This window comes from Balaenoptera physalus, assembly GCF_965194825.1.
Source record: "Balaenoptera physalus genome assembly, chromosome: 12".
NCBI lineage: Eukaryota > Metazoa > Chordata > Mammalia > Artiodactyla > Balaenopteridae > Balaenoptera > Balaenoptera physalus.
The window spans coordinates 78,294,952-78,316,296 of NC_138897.1; the positions used below are offsets into that span (position 1 = coordinate 78,294,952).

Consider the following 21,345-nt stretch of genomic DNA (forward strand, 5'->3'; position numbering starts at 1 on the left):
CAGCAGGTCCTCAGCCTGCCTTTGGTGAGGGAGCTAGTACGTTTTCCCCGAGACAACCACTGGAAGCCCCTCGCCCACCTCCGTCTCTCTGCAGTGTGCCGTGCGCCTGGCCAAGACCGTGGGCTACGTGAGCACGGGGACCGTTGAATACCTCTACAGCCAGGATGGCAGCTTCCACTTCTTGGAGCTGAATCCCCGCCTGCAGGTGGAGCATCCCTGCACGGAAATGATCGCCGATGTCAACCTGCCGGCCGCCCAGCTCCAGGCAAGGAAACGGGCTCCGAGCCCTGGGGCTTCTGCCCAGAGTGGGGGTCCCCTGTCCTGCTCAGATTAGACCTCCCTGCTCGTCTCTTGGCTGGTGTCCTGGGGAGTGACTGTTTTAATGTGTGGGGAGCACGGAGAACCATGCAGTGGTTTGTCACCTTCATCTGGCCATATAGCCCTTGGAGAAACTGGCAAAAGCCGTGGACCTTCACCCTGGAAAAATCTATTTTATATAATTTGGGGGCATTTGTAGACCTCCCCAGTACCCGTTCATAGACCTTTTTTTCTTTCTTTTTTTTTTTTTTTTTTCGGATGAAAAGACTTTATACTTTTTATTTTTATTTTTATTTTTTTATTTTTTTTAACATCTTTATTGAAGTATAATTGCCTTACAATGGTGTGTTAGCTTCTGCTTTATAACAAAGTGAATCAGTTATACACATACAATATGTTCCCATATCTCTTCCCTCTTGCATCTCCCTCCCTCCCACCCTCCCCATCCCACCCCTCTAGGTGGTCACAAAGCACCGAGCTGATCTCCCTGTGCTATGTGGCTGCTTCCCACTAGCTATCTATTTTACATTTGGTAGTGTATATATGTCCATGACACTCTCTTACCCTGTCACATCTCACCCCACCCCCTCCCCATATCCTCAAGTCCATTCTCTAGTAGGTCTGTGCGTAGACCTTTTTTTTTTCATTACAGCCTCCTCATGGAGCCCTTTTAGACATTTCCGCCCCTAATTTCTCCCCTATGAAATGTTAATATCACAGATATACTGTATATCGGTTTGGATACTGTAGATATAGCTGTGCGTTATACAGGCATACCTTGTTTTATTGCACTTTGCTTTAGTGCATTTTTTGTTTGTTTTTTTGTTTTTTACAAATTGAAGGTTTGTGGCAACCTGTGTCGAGCAAGTTATAATGGTGCCATTTTTCCAACAGCATTTGCTTGTTTCGTGTCTGTGTCACATTTTGCTAATTCTTGCAATGTTTCAAACCCTCCACTAGCAAAAAGATTAAGACTCTCTGAAGGCTCAGGTGATGATTAGCATTTTTTAGCAATAAAGTATTTTTTATTTAAGGTACGCACATTGTTCTTTCAGACATACTGCTATTGCACACTTAATAGACTACAGTATAGTGTAAATGGAATTTTTATATGTGCTGGGAATCCAAAAAATTTGTGTGACTTGCTTTATTGCAATACTCGCTTTATTGTGGTAGTCGGAATTGAACCCCCAATATCGCCAAGGTCTGCCTGTACATAGAAAGAGTAAGATTATTTTCACCCCCAAGAACAAATGTTTGCCCTCTTGGGCTCACCCCTGCTAAGAACATGTCACCCAGAGTTAGGAACTCTTGCATTAATAGAAACTCTTTAATTTTTTTATTAATATCTCCTTCCTTCCTCCCTTTCTTTCTTTCTTGAAAATTTCTTTTAAATTTTTAAAAATTTAAATTTTGATTAAATTTAATTAACTGAAAATTTAATTTAATTAGTTTTTACTTTGATTTGATTAGAACTTAACTTTAATGTCTTAAAAATCCTCCCAGAGTTTTTATTCCGTTTTTTATTTTGCTTATTTTTTTCAGTTTGAAAAATTTCAGAAAAGTTGCAAAAATAATACAATTAACACCCCTACCCTGCACCTCGGTCCACCACTTGTTAGCATCTGACCACATTTGCTTCCTCTCTCTCTATTTGTGTTTTTGTATAATTTTTTGTTTTTTCTTGGCTCAACTTTTTGAGAGATGTTTTGGCTTGAACTTCATGCCACTTTGCCTCTAAATCTTTCGGATAAGAACCTCCCGGGAATAATACCGCGGTAGAATCGCCCCACTCCAGAAACAGAGCTTTGACACCCTCCACTTACCTATCTGTTACTTACTGTCCACAGGAAAGTTTTCCCTGTTGTCCCAATAATTTGTTGCTGTCCTTTGTTTTTCAAGTCCAGGAGCCAATCCAGGACCCATACAGCCCTTTCCATTTTCATGTCTCCTAATCTCTTTAATCTGGAACCTTTCCCCAGTCTTATTTTTTTGTCCTGGATGTTGACATTTGTGAAGTGTTCAGGCAGAATGTCCCTCCATTTGGATTTGCCTGGTCATTTCTTCCTGCTGGAAGTCACTTAAACACTTTGGCAGGATATTACACAGGTACCACTGGGTCCCTTTTAGTGTGTCACATCCAAAGACCCAGCAGATTCAGTTTGATCTTTTGGTTCACCTGGTGTCCGTCACTGTCTGTTTTTCACTTGGTCCTCCAGCCCAGCTTTCCCTGTGTCCTTCACAAAACCTTCTTTGACTCTGCAGCTGGACACCATTCCCCCACCCCTTCCACAGCACTAAGGATCTGTAACTTTTATTTGATGCTCGCGATATTGTTCTGTGACTGTCGCTTCTTTTCCCAGCAACACAGTTCACTCCTTGGGGGCAGGGTCAAGCCATCTGTCTTTCTCTCTCCGTGCCTCTCCTGCCACCGTGTCGCCCGGTCTGGTGGGCACAGGAGGAGCTCAGTATATCCGAAATCATTCACCCACCCCCGCCCACCTCCATCGCCTCTAGCACTGGCCTCCGCGTTTGGGCACTGACCCTCTTTTGGGATGGATTTCTTGATTTCAGATCGCCATGGGCGTGCCTCTGCACCGGCTGAAGGATATCCGGCTTCTGTATGGAGAGTCCCCATGGGGGGTGACGCCCATTTCTTTTGAGACCCCTTCCAACCCTCCCATCGCCCGAGGCCACGTCATTGCGGCCAGAATCACCAGCGAAAACCCAGACGAGGCAAGTCTGAGGGCCCTGAGTTTCCACCATCTCCGACCTCCCAGCGTGTGGCAGACCCCGAACCTTAGCCTGTTGAGACACCCAGGTTCACAGTTTACAGGCGAGGACGCTGGGATGCGGGAAGGGACATGTCACGGTTTATCCACATGTGATGTGTCCCAGGTACCGGGCAGATGCCTTCATATGTCAGTTACATGACAGCCCTGCCACTGGGCATTGTGACCCCACATTACAGCTGGAGAGGTTGGGGTGACCACCTTCACGCCCGGGACTTGCTGAGGCCATGGCCAAGCCCCACTGGTGGACTATACAGACCACGTCCATCTTTGGGACAGCCAGGTATAGAGCACAGGTCCTTGGATTTGTGGCCCCATGAACTTTTTGCTGCAACATACAATCTGGTTCATTCTAAGGAGTCCCTATGTGACTTGTTCTTACTTGTGCCTTAAGATACCAACCAGCTGGCATCTATCAAGTTTACATGCTTACTGACAGTTGATTGTCAGATAATCTCCATAACCTACCACAATTTTGTTGTTTAATAACTACATTTAAGAAATTTGGGAGAAGAGAGGTTTGGGTTTTTTTTTTAACCTCTCACCTTTTTTTTTTTGTAAATAAATTTATTTATTTATTTTTGGCTGCATTGGGTCTTCGTTGCTGTGCCCGGGCTTCCTCTAGTTGTGGAGAGCAGGGGCTACTCTTCATTGCGGTGCGCGGGCTTCTCATTGCGGTGGCTTCTCTTGTTGCAGAGCACGGGCTCTAGGCTCGCGGGCTTCAGTAGTTGTGGCACGTGGGCTCTAGAGCGCAGGCTCAGTAGTTGTGGCTCACGGGCTTAGTTGCTCTGAGGCATGTGGGATCTTCCCGGACCAGGGCTCGAACCCGTGTCCCCTGCATTGGCAGGCGGATTCTTAACCACTGCACCACCAGGGAAGTCCTCCCACCCCACCCCCACCTTTTTAATGGAAGAATTTTAAACTATGGTGACTGTATTAGTTTGGGATCTTTGGCTACAGGCGAACAGTCAGTTCTGATGGTGGACAAGCAAAACGGGAAATTTTCAGAGGGTTGATGCCTTGTTCACAGGTGCCTGGGAGGATGGAGGATCACGTGTAGAAATAGCCCAGGCACCTGGAACTTTCCATCTCTTGCCTCGAGGCATGTCTGCCAAAACGAATGCCTCCATCACAAGCTTCAAGAGTTCTAATCCCAGCAAGAGGATCCAACCCACCCCCCTGTACCACAATTATACTCAGAGGGGGTTGTGTCATCCCCGCAAAGGGAATTATGTGTGTGTTAGCATCAGCAAGGGCTAACACTGGATTTCCTTACCTGCTGAAATTTTCATAATCTGGAATTGGAAATCCAACTCCTCTTTTTTTTTTTTTTTTTTTGGCTGCGCTGCACAGCATGTGGGATTGAACCCGTGGCCCCTGCAGTGGAAGCATGGAGTCTTAACCACTGGACCACCAGGGAAATCCCGCCAACTCCTCTTTTATTTACACTTTTTATGTCAACAATGGCAAACATTTAAAATCAGTATGTACCTTCACTCAGCTCCATCAGTGATCACCGGTCCCAACTTGGTGGTGGTTTTTTGACTTTTTTTTTTTTTTAAGTAAAAATGACACACATTGACGTGCTCACCTGGAAACACCTGCACCCCTAGTGAGAAGTATCAGTGTTTTATTCATCACGCTAAGCTCTTGGGTGTGTGGGGGTGGGGGCTCTTGGGTTTTCCTAGGATTTAATTCTGGTGAAAATATATCTGGAGTAATGATTTCTTCCATTTTGCTTTTTCTGTCTGGGCTCCAGGGGTTTAAGCCGAGCTCTGGAACGGTCCAGGAGTTGAATTTCCGCAGCAGCAAGAACGTGTGGGGTTATTTCAGCGTGGCTGCCACTGGAGGCTTACATGAATTTGCCGATTCCCAGTTTGGGCACTGCTTCTCCTGGGGAGAGAACCGGGAAGAGGCCATTTCGTCAGTATCTCCCTCCCTCCCTTCCTTCCCTCCCTCCCTTTGAGAAACTAAAAATTAGCGTGCTGCTTCAGATGCAGCAGCACTTTAGGAGACGATGAGCAGACCCTATTTTAAATACCCTATGCTGAAGTCCGAGAACCCAGTCCATCCTCTTCCCGTACTTGAGATCCATGACATACGTGAAATCAGTTCACCAAGGTCATTGGTCTTGAGCTTATTACAGGTCGATCTTGAAGGAGATCCAAAGAATGTTCAAGGTGATTTTAAAAGTTTAAAAGGTGCTGAGTACTATATAGCCTTTTTTAAAAAGGTGGTGCTGGTTGGGATGGGGCTGGGGATTCTTTTAAATTTAAACCTCATAAGTGGTTCCTGGAGGAACCTACATTGACAAAGAAGCTTACAAATTCCAAAACCTCCACATCTTTTTTTTAATTGTTGAAGTATAGTTGATTTATAATGTCGTGTTAATTACTGCGGTATAGCAAAGTGATTCAGTTATACCTATACATACATTCTTTTTTTTAACATTCTTTTCCATTATGGTTTATCATAGGACATTGAATATAGTTCTCTGTGCTATACACTAGGACCTCGGTGTGTATCCATTCTGTATTTAAAAGCTTACATCTGCTAATCCCAACCTCCCACTCCATCCTCCCCCAACTCCCTCCCCCTTGGGAACCACCAGTTTGTTCTCTATGTCTGTGATCCTGTTTCTGTTTCATAGATAGGTTCATTTGTGTCATATTTTAGATTCCACATATAACTGATACCATATGGTATTTGTCTTTCTCTTTCTGATTTACTTCACTTAGTATGATAATCTCTAGTTACATGCATGTTGCTGCAGATGGCATTGTTTCATTCTTTTTTATGGCTGAGTACTGTTCCATTGTGTATATTTACCTCATCTTCTTTATCCATTCATCCGTCAATGGACATTTAGGTTGCTTTCATGTCTTGGCTACTGTGAATAGTGCTGCTATGAACATAGTGGTGCATGTATCTTTTTAAATTAGAGTTTTATCCAGATATATGCCCGGGAGTGGGATTGCTAGATCATATGGTAATTTTATTTTTAGTTTTCTGAGGAACCTCCATACTGTTTTCCACAGTAGCTGCACCAACTTACATTCCCACCAACAGTGTAGGAGGGTTTCCCTTTTCTCCACACCCTCTCTAGCATTTGTTATTTGTAGACTTTTTAATGATGGCCATTCTGACCAGTGTGAGGTGGTACCTCACTGTAGTTTTGATTTGCATTTCCCTAAAAATTAGCAGTCAAAACCCCCGCATCTTAACATTTCTCCTGCCTTGACCTGGGAACAAAAAGGTAAACACCAGTTCAGTTTGTAAAATTAAACATTCTTGTGGAGGTGTCTTTTAGAGTGAAAAATCCCTAAGACATTTCATTTGAAAAGCATTTAAATCTGTCTGGCCTGGGGCGCTTAGCCATGAATTAAATGGAGTTTGGTGCTTTTGAGGGAGAGAGTTTCTTTGCCAGCTTTGAGTAATTCATCTTAACCAGTGAGAAATTGAGACGCTTGGAGCAAATAAGGATTAATAAAAGGTGGGATGGTGGTCAGCCAGCCCAGCTGTCTCCGAGTGAAGTGACCTGTGGCTTGTCCCACACTGTGAGTGGCCAGTAATCACTTCAGCAGAATAGGAAGGAAAAATTCCAGCTCTTATTGCTGTCAGTGTGCAAGAGGGGGATCAACTGTCCCTGTCTTCCCAGGACTGAGTGTTTCCTGCGATGTGGGACTTCTCAGTGCTAAAACTGGGAAAGTCCTGAGCCACACGGGACAAGTTGGTCACCTTTGAATCCAGTGGCTCAGCCTGTAGATGCAGGTTCAGGTCCCACACCCAACTTGCAGTAGCCTATTTGACACCCTCATTTAACCTCACTGCGTCTTCATTTTCTCACCCTCCCGCTGGGGTCTCGTGGCCCCTTTGTCACACCTGCTGACAGAACGCGGGAGCATCGTAACTGGTGTGAAAGCTCTCCTCTCCCACGAAGTGTTCTTATGCCCCTTCTTCCTCTGGTGCCTTTCCCCAAAACACTCTCCCTATGATTTCATGGAGAGTGGAGGTTTCTGCCCTTTGGACTGGACACCCTGTTTGGGGGGAGGCAGCCCCTCTGGGAAACGGGAGGTGGTTACGGCCAAGCACGTGTGGGCTGGTGACCGCCATGCCCAGAGGGGGGCACCGGTGTTGGCCACCTACTCGTGCACCCCAGGCACACCGGACAGCTGTGTGGACAGGTAAAGAGCGGCTCATTCTTGGGACACTGGGGGATTTTGATAGGTCCAGCGGGGGAGGGAGTCAGAGCAACTGGCATGGTTAATAACAATTATAATCACTGTAATAAATCATAGCAGCTAAGGTTTACTGATCAGTGACCATGTGCTTTATACAGACTGTCTCATTTTAATCCCCAAGCATCTGTGTGAAGGCAAGGTTATTCCCCCATCTTCCAGATGAGGAAACTGAGGCCCAGGCAGTTAAGTCACTGGCCCAAGATTTGCTGTACCAGTCAATGCTGGAGCTGACATTGCCCCAAGCCGTCTGACTCAGGGCCCTCCCTAAACTTCTGTGCGGTTCTGACTCACTGGAAACCACTCCAGAACTCTGACGGCGCATACGTTAATTGGGAAAACAATCCGTGTGCCTTCCCCTCAAGGAACATGGTGGTGGCTTTGAAGGAACTGTCCATCCGGGGCGACTTCAGGACCACCGTGGAATATCTCACCAACCTCCTGGAGACGGAGAGCTTCCAGAACAACGACATTGACACCAGCTGGTTGGATAATCTCATCGCCGAGAAAGTGCAGGTGGGGAGCTGCACGTGTCTCCCCTGGGGGTCCTGGAGCCCTCCTGGCTCCCCGTGGCTTTGGTCACTGTGGATACTGACATGCAGAGTCTCTCCCAGGCCGAGAAGCCGGATATCATGCTCGGGGTGGTGTGCGGAGCCTTGAACGTGGCCGACTCGATGTTCAGGACCTGCATGACGGATTTCTTACACTCGCTGGAAAGGTGGGGCCCATGGGTACTTCCTTTCCCCTCTTGGGATACGTGTTGGTGGCAAGTAAGGCAGAAACATGCTTTATTTGGGTGTAAATCCATCACCAAGCAATTAGTGAACCTCTCCTACGTGCTTGCCTCTGTAGAATTCCTTGGATAAACCTGGACTGCCCTAGAAGAGGTTGGGGTAGGGGGCGGGAGGGGAGGGATACTCAAGGCCAAGGCAGCCATCATCCTATAGACAGCAGTGCGCTTATTCGTGCTGACCTGTGCAAGGTACGTCGTAACACTCAGGAGCTCAGAGAGGAGGAGGTGGATTTGAGAAGCAAAGCGGGTTATAGGTCGCCTCTACAAATGGTTCTTTCCCATACCCTCACCTGAATCAGGTGACCAGTGAAATGGACCCTGTGGAAGTGGCCAGGAGCTCCCTCTTAGGATAGACCAGGGTTTCCCAACCTCAGCACCGCTGACATTTTGGGCTGGGTCATCTTTTGTGGTGAGGGCTGTCCTGTGGGACAGGGTAGGAAGTTAGCAGCGTCCCTGGTCCCATCCATTGCATCCCCTCTCCCTCTGGAAGTCAGGACCATCAAGTATGTCTCCAGATATTGCCAGATGTCCTCGGGGTAGAGGCAAACCCTACCCTCCCACCCCGCATTGAAAACCACTGTGGTAGGCAAAGGAAACTACTGAAAGGGAACTAGAAGGGCGAAAGTTCTTAGTGCTTGGATAATACGCTTTTGAATGGTAATAGAATCACAATCCGTGCATTCGTTTCCTTCATAAGCAGGTGGCAGAATTCCCACGTAAGGAATTTTTTCAAGAAGAAGCAATATGGTTATTGCTTCTTAGAGAGCCTTTTTGAAATGTCACATCCCGTAGCAAGAGCAGTTTCCTTAAGTTCTAAGGGATGTCAGGTTCTTTGGGACTCTCCATTCCTTGCCTTTTATCAATCAGGTGTGTTGATAGTTAGAAGAGGCAAAGAGTGGGTGGTTTTTCATATCCAGGGGATGGATGGCTGCGGAGTTCTTGGTCACTCCCAAACTGACCACAGGTCTGTCTTTTCTCTCAGGGGCCAGGTCCTCCCTGCAGACTCTCTGCTGAACATTGTGGATGTAGAATTAATCTACGGAGGCGTTAAGTACATCCTTAAGGTAAAGGTCCCTGTTTCTTAGATGTCTCCCACACTCTGGTGGCTCAAGGGAGTTTTATTTCTGCGGTGGGCCATCCCTGCAGTGGATTTTCTCATGCTTGGTCCCAGGACTCCCCGTGCAGTCCCGTGACCTTGAAATCTAAGGTCTTTGGATTCCAGAACCCGTAGGCTTGAGCCACGCACACGAGGCACGTTAGAGCGTGTATTGGTTTCCCGTGGCTGCCATAATGAAGTCCCATAAACTGGTGTCACTTCAAACAACAGAAATTTATAGTCTCTCAGTTCTGGAGGCCAGAAGTCCAAAATCAAGGTGTTGGCTGGGCCATAGTCTCTTTGAAGGCTCCCAGGGAGCATGCATTCCTAGCTTCTGGTAGTTGTGGGCAGTCCGTGGTGTTCCTTAGCTTGTAGGTTGTCACTCCAGTCTCTACCAGTCTCTGGCTTTGTACGGCCACCTTCTCTGAGTGTGTCTGTGTCTGTCTGTCTGTCTTCACATCCTCATCCTTCTGTGCCTGTCTCTCTGGGTCTCTTCTCTTACAAGAACACCAGTCAGACTGGATTTAGGGTTCAGCCTAATCCAGCACAACCCCTCCTTAACTAACTACATCTGCAAAGACCCTATTTCCATTAAGGTCACAAGCTGAGGTTCCAGGGAGGACATGAATTTGGGGGGACATAATTCAACCCCTTACAAAGTGTGAGCCGGACCATTGCTCAAGAGCAGAGCATGTGGGTGCATTTCCCAGGGCTGTGAGACTGGCTTTGTCCAGCGTCTCTGCACCGAGAATGAATGTGTGGATTTCCGACTGCTTCCGGGTCTATCACCAGCATCCCTAGAGCTTGTCAGGGTTGCTTTCCTCTGTTGGAAGTATCTAGTTACCCGTCCTGAGCCATCCCAGGCCAATTCAGCAGAGTATCAAAGAATATTTGAGATGTGCGAGCACAGGATGAGCCCCCCGGGTCCAAGTCGGGGTGACCTTCGGGAGCTATGTGTCCCCGGGAAGCCAGGGCCTCCCCAGCACTTCCCAGCCTCACATTCCATGGAAAAGGCAACAGAATTTTTATTTTCTCTTACCTGATTTTTAACATTGCTGAGCACACATTGAACTTTCAACTTTGGAGATTTTCAGGCTTCGTTCAGCCAAACGAGTGTGTTATCCACGTAACGTGTGTAAAATCGCTTCCCTTTTGGCGCTGATGCTTCCTGGCTACCTTTGGGGGCCTGGGTCCCCTCACCTTGATTTTAAATATGACACATGCTAGTTGCAGAAAATTTCAAAACAGCAAACAAGCATGAAGCATCAGAAAAACAGTCCACCATGGGGGAGTTCCCTGGTGGTCTAGTGGTTAGGATTCTGCGCTTTCACTGCTGTGGCCCGGGTTCAGACGTTTTAGCAGACCTCTTTTCAGTTATTTTTTTCCTTATGCATTGATTTTATAAACTTAAGATCATAGTGCAAATGTTTTTACTGCTTTGATATTATCATGGCCTATAGTTTCCCCCTGTTATTAGCAAGTTTGCCTTAACATCAGTTTAGAGTCTGCAGCATGGTCCAATAGAACTTTCCGCAGGTATGGAAATGTTCTAAATCTGCTCTGTCCAGTATGGGCCACCTGGGGCTACGGAGCACTTGAAATGTGGTGAGTGTAACTGAGGAGCTGAATTTTACCTTTCATTTAATTTTAATTAACTTACATTTGAAAGTCTGGCTAGGGGCTACCATATTTGACAGTGCAGGTCTAGAACATTCCATGGCAGCACCCACTGTTGGAGAGCTCGTTTGATTCTAGGTTTTCCCGTTACCATAAATAATGTGGCAATAAATATTCCTCTATTTCTTGCCATCTTTTGTCATTATATATATATTTTAGAGGTTGAGGGCTCTTTAGGATGTTAGTTTTCTGAGAGAGAGCACATACTTTGAACTGAGGGCCAGGTGGGGCTGGTATTTCAGATTGAAATGCAGAGCCGAGGCCAGGGCCTGGCCGTATATGTCTCCTTCCAGCGTCCCAGATCCACTGTGTGCCCCTGGGCAGGGCCAGGTCTAGGGGGCAGAGCCCTAGTCCATGTCCAGGCCACTGATGGAGGCCCCAGGTCTGCCTCACCCAGAGCAAGACCCCCATCTCCCTGGCTCCCAGGGCAGCCCTGCTTGGGGACAGGACCGGAAGAAAGCCCCCAGCCCTCCAGGGCACACAGTGGACAGTTTTGCCCGGCCTGGGTCTACACCTGCGGCCGGCAGCCTCTAGCCCACCCACAGGGCAGGTGTGGCTCGCTGACCCCGGGCTCCCTCCCCGTCGCTGCTCCCTTGGGGTGAGTGAGGGCTGGCCCTCGAGAGGTGAGGTGTCCACCCCAGCACTCCCGCCGTGGACACTAGCCTTTGCTTGTGGTCAGGGGGGCCAGGCGGTGCTCTGGGGGCACAGGGCCAAGCAGGCATCCTCATTTCAGGTGGGGACATTGAACTGTCCCCACAGGTGGCCCGGCAGTCTCCAACCACGTTCGTCCTCATCATGAACGGCAGTCACATCGAGATCGACGCCCACCGGCTGAACGACGGGGGGCTGCTGCTGTCCTACAGTGGCAGCAGCTACACCACGTACCTGAAGGAGGAGGTCGACAGGTGTGTGGTCGTGGAGGGCACACAGAGCCAGCTCTCCCCTGCGGGTCTGAGGGTCTTCGCTAAGGCACCTTCTCTGGAACATTCTGGGGCTCCTGGAGAGGTTAATCTCTCGGCTGGAATTCCATGCAGCTGGCAGGCATATATGGGAGGCTCCCAGGAGGCCCTTTTCTAGTGTTGGGAGGATTCAGAGCCGAATGGGATGTGACTCCCAGCTCCACGGCCTGCGAGGTGTGTGCTGAGTGCCAGCGGCTCCGGGTCTGAGCTGCAGTGTCCGTACCCATCAGATCAAGGCTTGGAGAAGACGAGGCCGTCCGATTAGGGAAGGGGCTATTTACTGAGCATCTGCTTACACCAGATGCCGGGCTAGGTGTTAGGATACAGCCGTGGTCATGACTCATGGAGTCTGTCGGGGAAGAGACACGTGGAACAAGCAGGTGGCGGCGGGAAAGCTTGCTCTGTGTCTGGCTGGGTGGAGGACGGGATGATCTGGAAGCACTTTGCACAGGCGCATCGCGTGTCCTGCTCCAGCGCGTCTGACCACCCTGAGCTCACACGATGAATCACAGACCCGCCCACCCCCACAGACAGGCAGCAAAGACCCTCCCGAGCAAGAGAATAAGATGGGGAGGAGTGGGGTTCCAGAGGCCCCGTGCCTGAAAAAGCTCCAGTTAGGTTCCCTTCCGAGTCCTCGATGGAAGAAGGTGGACTAGATTCATCCCAGATCGGTGGTTTTTAACCTCTTTTTAACCCGTGTTCTATCTGCCAAGAATATTCAAGATGATTATAAGCTCCATCCATGCGGCATGCTCTTCCCAGTTCTAAGGCGAAGGCTTTCAGTGGGTCAGTATTTACTGAATAATAGTGATTGACTGCTTTCTCTATGCCAGGGCCTGTTGGAATTATGTCAGGAAAAGGAACTAGTTTTCAGCCAGTAAAGGGTCCCACCCAGCTCACTCCCAAAGTCTCTGCGGTAACTGTCAAATGCTACCATTTGGGAAAAATGGAGTAGGTCCCTCAAACCACACGCAGGGTGATGCTCACGGCTGCCTTTAGGAAGGGAAGATGCCGTCGAAACCTGACGCAGGCACCTGGGTCGATGGTCCTCCCCAGTCTCCCCACCACCTCCCTGCTCCTTCTCTCTCCAGTTACCGAATCACCATCGGCAACAAGACGTGTGTGTTTGAGAAGGAGAATGATCCCACGGTCCTGAGAGCCCCTTCGGCGGGGAAGCTGATACAGTACATGGTGGAGGACGGGGGCCACATCGAGGCTGGGGGCAGCTATGCTGAGATAGAGGTGACCGCAGAGCTGGCCCCCTGGGAGGGGCGTAGGGCTACAGCCAGGTCTCCCTTACACCCCCTCCCCCAGGGAGGGCCATCTGCCAACGCTGCTTCACCTAAGCCAACAGACCTCCCCTCTCACCTGGGCTGTCATCTGCAGATTCCTAAGAGAGCCATGTGTGTGGGGTTCAGCCCCAATTCCCTGCAATATCCAAAGGGAAAAAAAAATCTCAAAAATGTATAACCCCCCCAGGAGTGAGTAAGGATGGATGAATCATGATGTGGACAATTAAAAAGTGGTAAGCCAACAGAAGCAAAGCACTTCCCACGTGGCAAGCACTATTCTAAGCATTTTATCTGTCTTTAATTACCTTCTTTCATCTTCCCAGCAATCATATAAGTTGGACACAAATGGGACCCCCATTTTGTACATGAAGACACGGGGCCCAGGCAGGCTAAGGAACTCACTCAAGGTCACACCAAGCCAGGATTCAAACCCTGCCTCCATTCTCTGCTGCCCAGGAAAATAGTGATTTTTGTAATGAAAATATAGCAACGGTAGTAGCTGACGCTTGTCGGCCTCCTACTATATGCCATCCTGCTTCATCCTTATCAGCGCCCTGTGAAGCAAGACTGTTATTTCCTCCCATTTTACTATTGGGGAAACTGAGGCTCAGAGAGGGGAAGGCATGTGCTGGAGATCACAGAGTGATGGGTGGAAGCAGGGGTTCCATCCCAGGCCTGGCTGACTTGGGTGCCCAAGCTGTGAACTTCTGAGCAAAGGGTGGGACAGTCCTGTCAGTCTGCAGCCCACACGTGATAACAAAACTCATCACGTCCACACGGCCAGACTCTCACACCAGTTCAAGGGGCTGACGACTGTACTACAATCATGTTCTTCATTCCCCAGAGAGTTTTCTCACTGCCTTTAAAAATCGGAGCTGGTGACAAAATGCACCGCATTTTAGGAATGTGTGTGTCAGTCACCCTACATCATATGATTCATCTGTATTTCTAAGAGAGAGGCCTTCCTTTGGAAATAAAGATCAGTTTCCATGTCTGTAAAATGGGCACAATGAACACCTGCCTCCCTGGCTGGCTTTGCAGATGGAAAAAATTTATGCCTGGCGCTGTGCCTGGTACACAACAGATTGTGTAAATGCTGGTTCTCTCTCTACCCTCCGCTTGAACTCTGCCCACGGAGTCATTCAATGTAAATGACACGGTCCCTGCTCCAGAGTTACTAGTTTGGGGTGACACAGGCCAGTCCTAGTGGGCTCCATCTAATTTCTTCTTTCTGCAAAACAGGTGATGAAGATGATCACGACCCTGAATGTGCAGGAAAGTGGCCGGGTGAAGTATGTCAAGCGCCCAGGGGCTGTGTTGGAAGCAGGCTGTGTGGTGGCCAGGCTGGAGCTCGACGACCCTTCTAAAGTGCACCCGGTATGTGGCACCCGGCACGGCTTCCCCGTGAGCCAGACAGGCTTGTGGCCCCGGCTCTCCTGCCACCACCCGCCCCCAGCAGCCAGCACGACGGGCGTAGGAGTGTGCCTGCCTGTGCCCACATCCTTCCCAGCAGCTTCCCATCCCACTTAGAATAAAAGCCATGTGTTTCCGATGATCTCCAAGACCCCCATGAGCTGTGCCCCGCTTTCTTCCCTGGCTTCATCTTCTCTCCCACTACCCCTCCCTTAATCGAATGCTCCAGACCCATCCGCCTGGGGCCAGCTCCCTCTGCCTGGAAGAACCTTCTCCCAGATGCCCACAGGGGAAGGGTTCCTTCTGTGAACTTTGACACAGACGTCATCCCCCCAGTGCATTATGTAGAGCTGTCGTGTCTCCGTGACATGACATGACTTACCCTCCTAGAGTAAGCCAGGCCTGCGGGGAGGTGGCTCGCCGTTTATGCATGTAATTTTGTTTTCTCTACAATAATTAGTGTATATGCCTAGGAAAAAAGAAAAGCTAGAAAAGCATTTTTTAAAAAAATCAAATCGACTCTTTTCTTCAGACTATTCTATTAGTTTCGTTTTCTTCTTCTTTTCATTATTCTTTTTAGAGGGTTCCCAAAGCTAGAAATAGACTGAGCTTTGTTAGATAACCAGGAAGGTCTGTGCCTGCGTTGTGATTCCTTTTAGCAAACATTCCCTGGGCTAGGTTCTTCAGACAGCGCCCAGCCACAGGTCAGGAGGCTCACAGATGCCCGTGAGAAAGACGGGCAGATAAGCCTTTGTAATTCAGCTCGGTGAGTGCAGTCAGAGGGACTGCCCTTGGCCGCTGGCTGTGAGGGCCCAGGTGGAGAAGCCAGCAGCAGATTGTGGAGAAAGGAAACCCTCCGGTTAATCTTCAAGGGTGAGAGGAGCCTGCGGGGTAGGGAGCAGAGTCGAGGGCCGGGAAGCTGAGGGTTCTGGGCCAGCAGAATAGCATGCCCCAGCTCCTGGGTCCCAGTGCCTCACACAGTTGGTGTTGAGTGGATATTTGTAGAATAAATTAACAGACGAATGGATACATTAAGTCAGTGTTGCCCCTTTGGGGACCTTTTTATCTGGGGATCGTTTAAGGCTAAATGTTTATGATTTACAAAAAGCACGTACACTTGCATGAGAGTTTCCTAAATTTTCACCCTGCTAGGCATTCATCTTTAGGGTTCAAGTGAGACTGAAATAAATAGAAAAAAACAGGAAGATGATCTTGGTTAGAAAGCAAAGCAAAACAAAAACATCTGTCGACAAAAATAATAAACAGTCTTTAATAGGAATAGAAAAGAGTTTTATCTGAACCAAACTGAGGAGCATAGCCCGAAAGACAACCTTTCAGATAACTCTGAGGAACTGCTCCCAAGGAGCATTTTTTTCAGCACAGTTTTATGTCTTGTCAGAACAAAGAACATGAAACAAGTCAGGGATACATTCCTTCAAGGTTTCAAAACATACACACACACACACACACACACACACACACACACACACACACACACACACACACACACACACACACACACACACACACACACACAGAACAGATCGGCACGTACACAGCGAGTCCATATGGCCTTGGCAGCTGGGAAGGGAATCTTATCATCAAAGGAGAACCAGCATTGGCATCCGAGGAAGGGAGGCATTTCATCTTTATTTTTAACATGGACATTCTTTACTTCTGGTCAGTGTGCCCTTTTCTTTAATAATTAAAGCAGATGTACAATGTATGTTTGATTGGCTACAAACTGGCTGCTCTAGTTAGCATGAAATTCAAGTTAACTCATGTAGAAGCCAGAATGATTTCCCCAGATCTCAACATGTGAACATTTTTTTTTTATCACATCTAACACCCTCCAAAATTATTTGGGGTACATAATTGACTCTGACATTTGTAAAGGGGAAGATTTGGAAACCTCACACAGGGGTGTAAATGTAGCAATTTTAACTTTCCAATACAATATTTTCTTCTGTTCCCCCCTCCCCAACAGGCTTCATGATAACTACTTTATGTGTATTGTGTATATTGTGTGTCGGTAGCTCTGCCTTGGCCCTTGGCTTGTATGTCTCATTCAGAGGCCACAGTGGCCTTGACCTCTGACTCCTGTTGTGTCTCATCAGGCTGAGCCGTTCACGGGAGAGCTCCCCTCCCAACCAACGCTGCCCATCCTCGGAGAGAAACTGCACCAGGTTTTTCACAGTGTCCTGGAAAATCTGACGAACATCATGAAGGGCTACTGTCTGCCAGAGCCTATTTTTAGCATCAAGGTGGGTCACGTGTGCAGGGTAAGTGTGTATCACACACACGTGCATAGGTCTGTATGAAGAGCCAGAAGATCCCAGAGATCTTTATTGAGGTAAGAAATGAGAAAATGATTCATCTTCTGTTGTTTCTATCAAGGACCCATTCTCAGGAAATTCCTCAGTTTCATTGTAAACATCAGTGTATGCTTCTGCCTGATTATAAACTGTTGTAAAGGTGACATTGCTTTTTGGGGTTGGGTTCAGCTCAACACTGAGAATGTTCACATAGTAAGTTAAGAAAGGAGTCGATGTGGGTCACCCTCTTAAAGAGACAGCGAGGAAGGGACTTTGTCCAGAAATACAACTCTGTTCATCATCCCAGGGTCCCGTTGTCTGTAGAGAAACAACATCCTCAAATTTGCAGACCTCCATGAAAGACCCATGCTGCTAAACTCAACGTCAGTAACTATAAAATTGTGCTACATCACATTCCATCCCAGAAAAGCCAATCACGGTGACGGTGGTCATGGTGATAACTCAGCGCTTGTCCTGTACATGCTATGTGCCGTCTACTACTCTAAGTACTTAAACCTTATTAAGTCATTTCACCGTCCCAACAACCTAGGAGGTAAGAACTGTTATTATTTCCATTTTACAGGTGAGGAAACTGAGGCACAGAGCGGCTACAAAATTTGCCTGGTTTCACCCGTGAAGAGGCAAAGAGGGGACTTGAACCCTGGCCCTCTAGCTTCAGAGTCCATGGTCTTAGCCCCTAGGTTATGCTGCCTAATTGCTAGAATTACATTTTTTTTAGTCTTTGCACTTGCCTGTGTGTGCGTGGTTTCATTTTTAAACCTTACAACCACGTTATGGGGTTGGCGCCATTATCCTCCCCATTCAAAGACCATCGACAGTTCTGCTTCCGGGTGAGCCGGAAGCAGTGCAATGCAGCTGTTAAGAGACTCTGAGTCTGCCTGAGTTTGCATCCTGGCTTTGCTTCCTATTAGCTGGGTGACTTTGGGTAACTTAACTAACCTCTCTGTGTTTCAGTTTCCTCAACTGGAAAATGCGAGTAATGATTATTCCTACCTCGTAGGGTTGTCTCTGAGGTTCAAATGAGAACATGCAAATCCAGGTCCTAGAACAGTGTCTGGCACAAAGCCAGTGTCCCACAAATGTTCGCTTTTCCCAGGGCCTGGTGTTCTGTCCTCACACCAGGCTGGCTGTTTGGATGCATGGAGAGGGGAGTGGGGCCTTCCTGGGTCGGGAAACTGGGTGTTCATTCCCCCTGTGGTCAGGGGGCCATTCTACGCTGGACTGTTCCACAGGCCACTGGGTCTAGATCTTTGGGCACTCAAGTGCACGGGGCCTGGATGGGCTGAGTGTGTCAGCCGCCCCGTGGTGGGTGCCCGTGCCCATGCCCCCAGCACAGCCTTGGGCCGACTCTGTGCTCCCCGCTGCAGCTGAAGGAATGGGTGCAGAAGCTCCTGATGACCCTCCGGCACCCAACGCTGCCACTGCTGGATCTGCAGGAGATCATGACCAGCGTGTCGGGCCGCATCCCTGCCCCCGTGGAGAAGGCTGTCCGCAGGGTGATGGCCCAGTACGCCAGCAACATCACCTCGGTGCTGTGCCAGTTCCCCAGCCAGCAGGTGGGTGCCCCCCACCCCCACTCCAGCCCCGCTGGGAACTCGTCTCCCCATCAGTGCGGACGTCCGGTCTCTGATCAAATCGGGCCTCACGAGACCCACTTACAGCCGAGATGCTGGGGACTGAGAGTTTTCTTTCACGCCTTCTCTGCAGAATCGCAGCATTTCCCCCAAAGCAACAGTTGTTCAGAGGAACATAAACAGTTATTAGGCCTCACTCTGTATAACTTGGCTTCGGAACAGGAGTAAGTAGTTGGTGCAAACAGAGTGGGCGTTTTCCAAATATACGCTGGCGGACACAGTAGAGGATATTGTGAGTTCTTCTTGCCAGTGTGTAGCACTGATTCTCCCCCTCTGCTTTGTGTAAGGTGATAATCTTGGGGCTATACGTCTATGTAATATTTTTTAAGAATGGAAACCATTCCCGGGTAGTATCAGAAATCTCTAATAATTCTGCAATGGCCTCGTTTTGTTCTTTTTTGGGGGTGCTTTTATCAGGCATTTTAAAGGAAATCTGCATTTGGAAGAGGCACCTCTTTTTTACCTTCGTTCTCTCTGCCTGGTTATAAGGGCTGCCTCCCACCGTCACCCCACCCACATGTCAGCAATTTGGGGCGCTCGAGGTCAGTGTAAGTCAGTTTATTTCCAGAGGTCAACCTCTAGGTTGGAGTATCATTCGGCCATAAAGAGGAATGAAATACTGATTCATGCTACCCCAGGGATGAACCTTGAAAACATGATTCTCAGTGAAAGAAGCCAATCGTTAAAGACCGCATGTTGCCTGATTCCATTTATATGAAACATCCAGAACTGGCAAATCCATGGAGAAGAGGAAGTAGATTAGTGGTTGCCAGGGGCTGGGGGCAGGGGGGTTGGCGAGAAGCTGCTAAGGGTTATAGGATTTCTTTTGGGGGAGAAGAAAATGCTCTGAAATTAGATAGCGGTGATGGTTGCACAACTCTGTGAATATACTACAAAGCACTGAATTAATTGTACACTTTAAAAGAAGGGGGGCGGAATATGATGGTATATGAATTCTATCTCAACTAAAAAATAATGAAAACAAAGCTCTCAAGGACCCCAGTTGAGAAAAACACACGTTGGAACGTTCTAGGAATTTGTTATTGATGCAGGTTTTTCATTACATGTTTTTTTGTCGCCACAAACAATATGCTGATCGCATTAAATCTAACTGTAAAAATAGGACCCCCATACCCAACACCCTCATGCTCCCTGGGGTTGGAAATTCCTTTCTCCTCTTTCCCCAGAACATTTGTATTTGTGGAGAGGGATGATACAGTGGTGCGTGTCTTTATGTGATTGTTGTCATTCTGAGCTCTTGAGTCCTCAAGCCACATGTTGAGTGGGGTGTGCAGAGCTGTTTCTGGGTGGCCAGAGGGCTTTGGGGCTGGAATTTTAAATTTTTGAATGGGATCTCGATGGGAGCCTGTGGTGGGTCCTTCTGGTGACTTCTGTGTGGCAACCAGATTGTGTGGTTTGAGTGACCAGACCTGTCCTCTTTTCCCATGCAGATAGCCACCATCCTGGACTGCCATGCAGCCACCCTGCAGCGGAAGGCCGATCGGGAGGTCTTCTTCATGAACACCCAGAGCATTGTGCAGCTGGTCCAGAAGTGAGTCCTGGGCCCTCCTTGGGGTGTGGTTATCATGCTCAGTTATCCATGTATTGCCCCAGGGTGGTGCTATCTTAAGGGCAGGCTCAAACTGAGAGATAGTGCCTGGGGTCTGATACCCCAGTTACAGCCCCAGCACAGCCCTTCCTAACAGCAGAACAAAGCAACACCCTTTACTTACGTGAATCTCAGTTTGCCAGTCTGTAAAATGGGGATAAAAACACTTCACACACCATAAGTCATTTTGAGCTTTGAGCAGATTGATTTTTATAAAGTGCTGACACATAGTGAGTCCTTGTGGTAGCTTTGATTATGAGACAGTGGGATGAGATGGCTTTATAGGCTGTAAAGGATTATACAGATTATCCTTGCGGTTTTGGGGGATCCTTGCAAAGGAGGAGTTGGCGAAGAATTTGTATTTTATCTTAAGTAGTTCTTGAGCAGGGAGAACTATTCTGACGATAAAAAGAACTCCCCTTTTGCATGAAAACTCTACCCAGCAAGAAAGCTTTGCCTATAAGGACAGAATCCAAACATTCTCAGACTTCAGCAAATTAATTAAGCACATATTCGCCATGTGCCAGAAACTATCAGAGGTACAGAGGATATAGGACTATAGGAAAATGCCCTCCTTTTCAGGGCGCTCCCTGGCTCATGGGGACTCATACTAATAATATAGGATTGCAGCTGAGGAAGGAGATTTGAGTTCGGATTCCCCACAAAGTGAGAGTCACAGCTGAGGGCCAGGAGGGGAATCCCTTCCCCGGAACACTTTGACCACTAACGCTAACCCATCCTTCAGCAATGGAAATGCCTAGAAGAAATGAACAAATGATAAACGAATCAAATTCCATAGCAGGTTTTTTGTGTGTTAAATATAAATCTCAAAGCTCTGTCTTACGTTGTGTTCGTGTGTGTTTTTAAAATCACATCTGAATAAAAGAGTACTTTAGGTTCTTACGCTCTTTGTTGCCATTTGGTGATGCTGGGGTGAAGCTGCTTCCAGCTTCCCTAAAACTCAGCATCACATTCTCTTAAAAACTCAATTCCCTGTGTTCTGAAATAGTTTAGAAGAGGAAATGGTTTAAGGAACATCCAGGTTACCATTTGGTTTTAAAAGGGAAGTGAAATTTACACAGGGATCTTTTGGTAAATGTCCTTCAGGTTTTGTTTTGTTTTGTTTTCCAGTCGTTTTGTTTTCCAATCTGTCTTTATACATTGAGTGGTTAATTGAAAATTTTTGCT

The 21,345-nt window shown here is 47.9% G+C and overlaps 1 protein-coding gene across 2 annotated transcripts in view; it reads left to right on the forward strand.

The window, feature by feature from the left end:
* ACACB (acetyl-CoA carboxylase beta) overlaps positions 1-21,345 on the forward strand; it is a 105,648-nt gene that overhangs the window by 39,129 nt on the left and 45,174 nt on the right. For both annotated transcript variants that reach the window (XM_082417365.1, XM_082417366.1), the window contains 12 exons: positions 95-265; positions 2,893-3,054; positions 4,870-5,033; positions 7,714-7,864; positions 7,963-8,066; positions 9,124-9,205; positions 11,674-11,819; positions 12,965-13,115; positions 14,408-14,542; positions 16,696-16,842; positions 18,282-18,470; positions 20,000-20,100. In XM_082417365.1, coding sequence (XP_082273491.1) covers positions 95-265; positions 2,893-3,054; positions 4,870-5,033; positions 7,714-7,864; positions 7,963-8,066; positions 9,124-9,205; positions 11,674-11,819; positions 12,965-13,115; positions 14,408-14,542; positions 16,696-16,842; positions 18,282-18,470; positions 20,000-20,100 — 1,703 coding nt within the window. The remainder of the gene's footprint in view (positions 1-94; positions 266-2,892; positions 3,055-4,869; positions 5,034-7,713; positions 7,865-7,962; positions 8,067-9,123; positions 9,206-11,673; positions 11,820-12,964; positions 13,116-14,407; positions 14,543-16,695; positions 16,843-18,281; positions 18,471-19,999; positions 20,101-21,345) is intronic.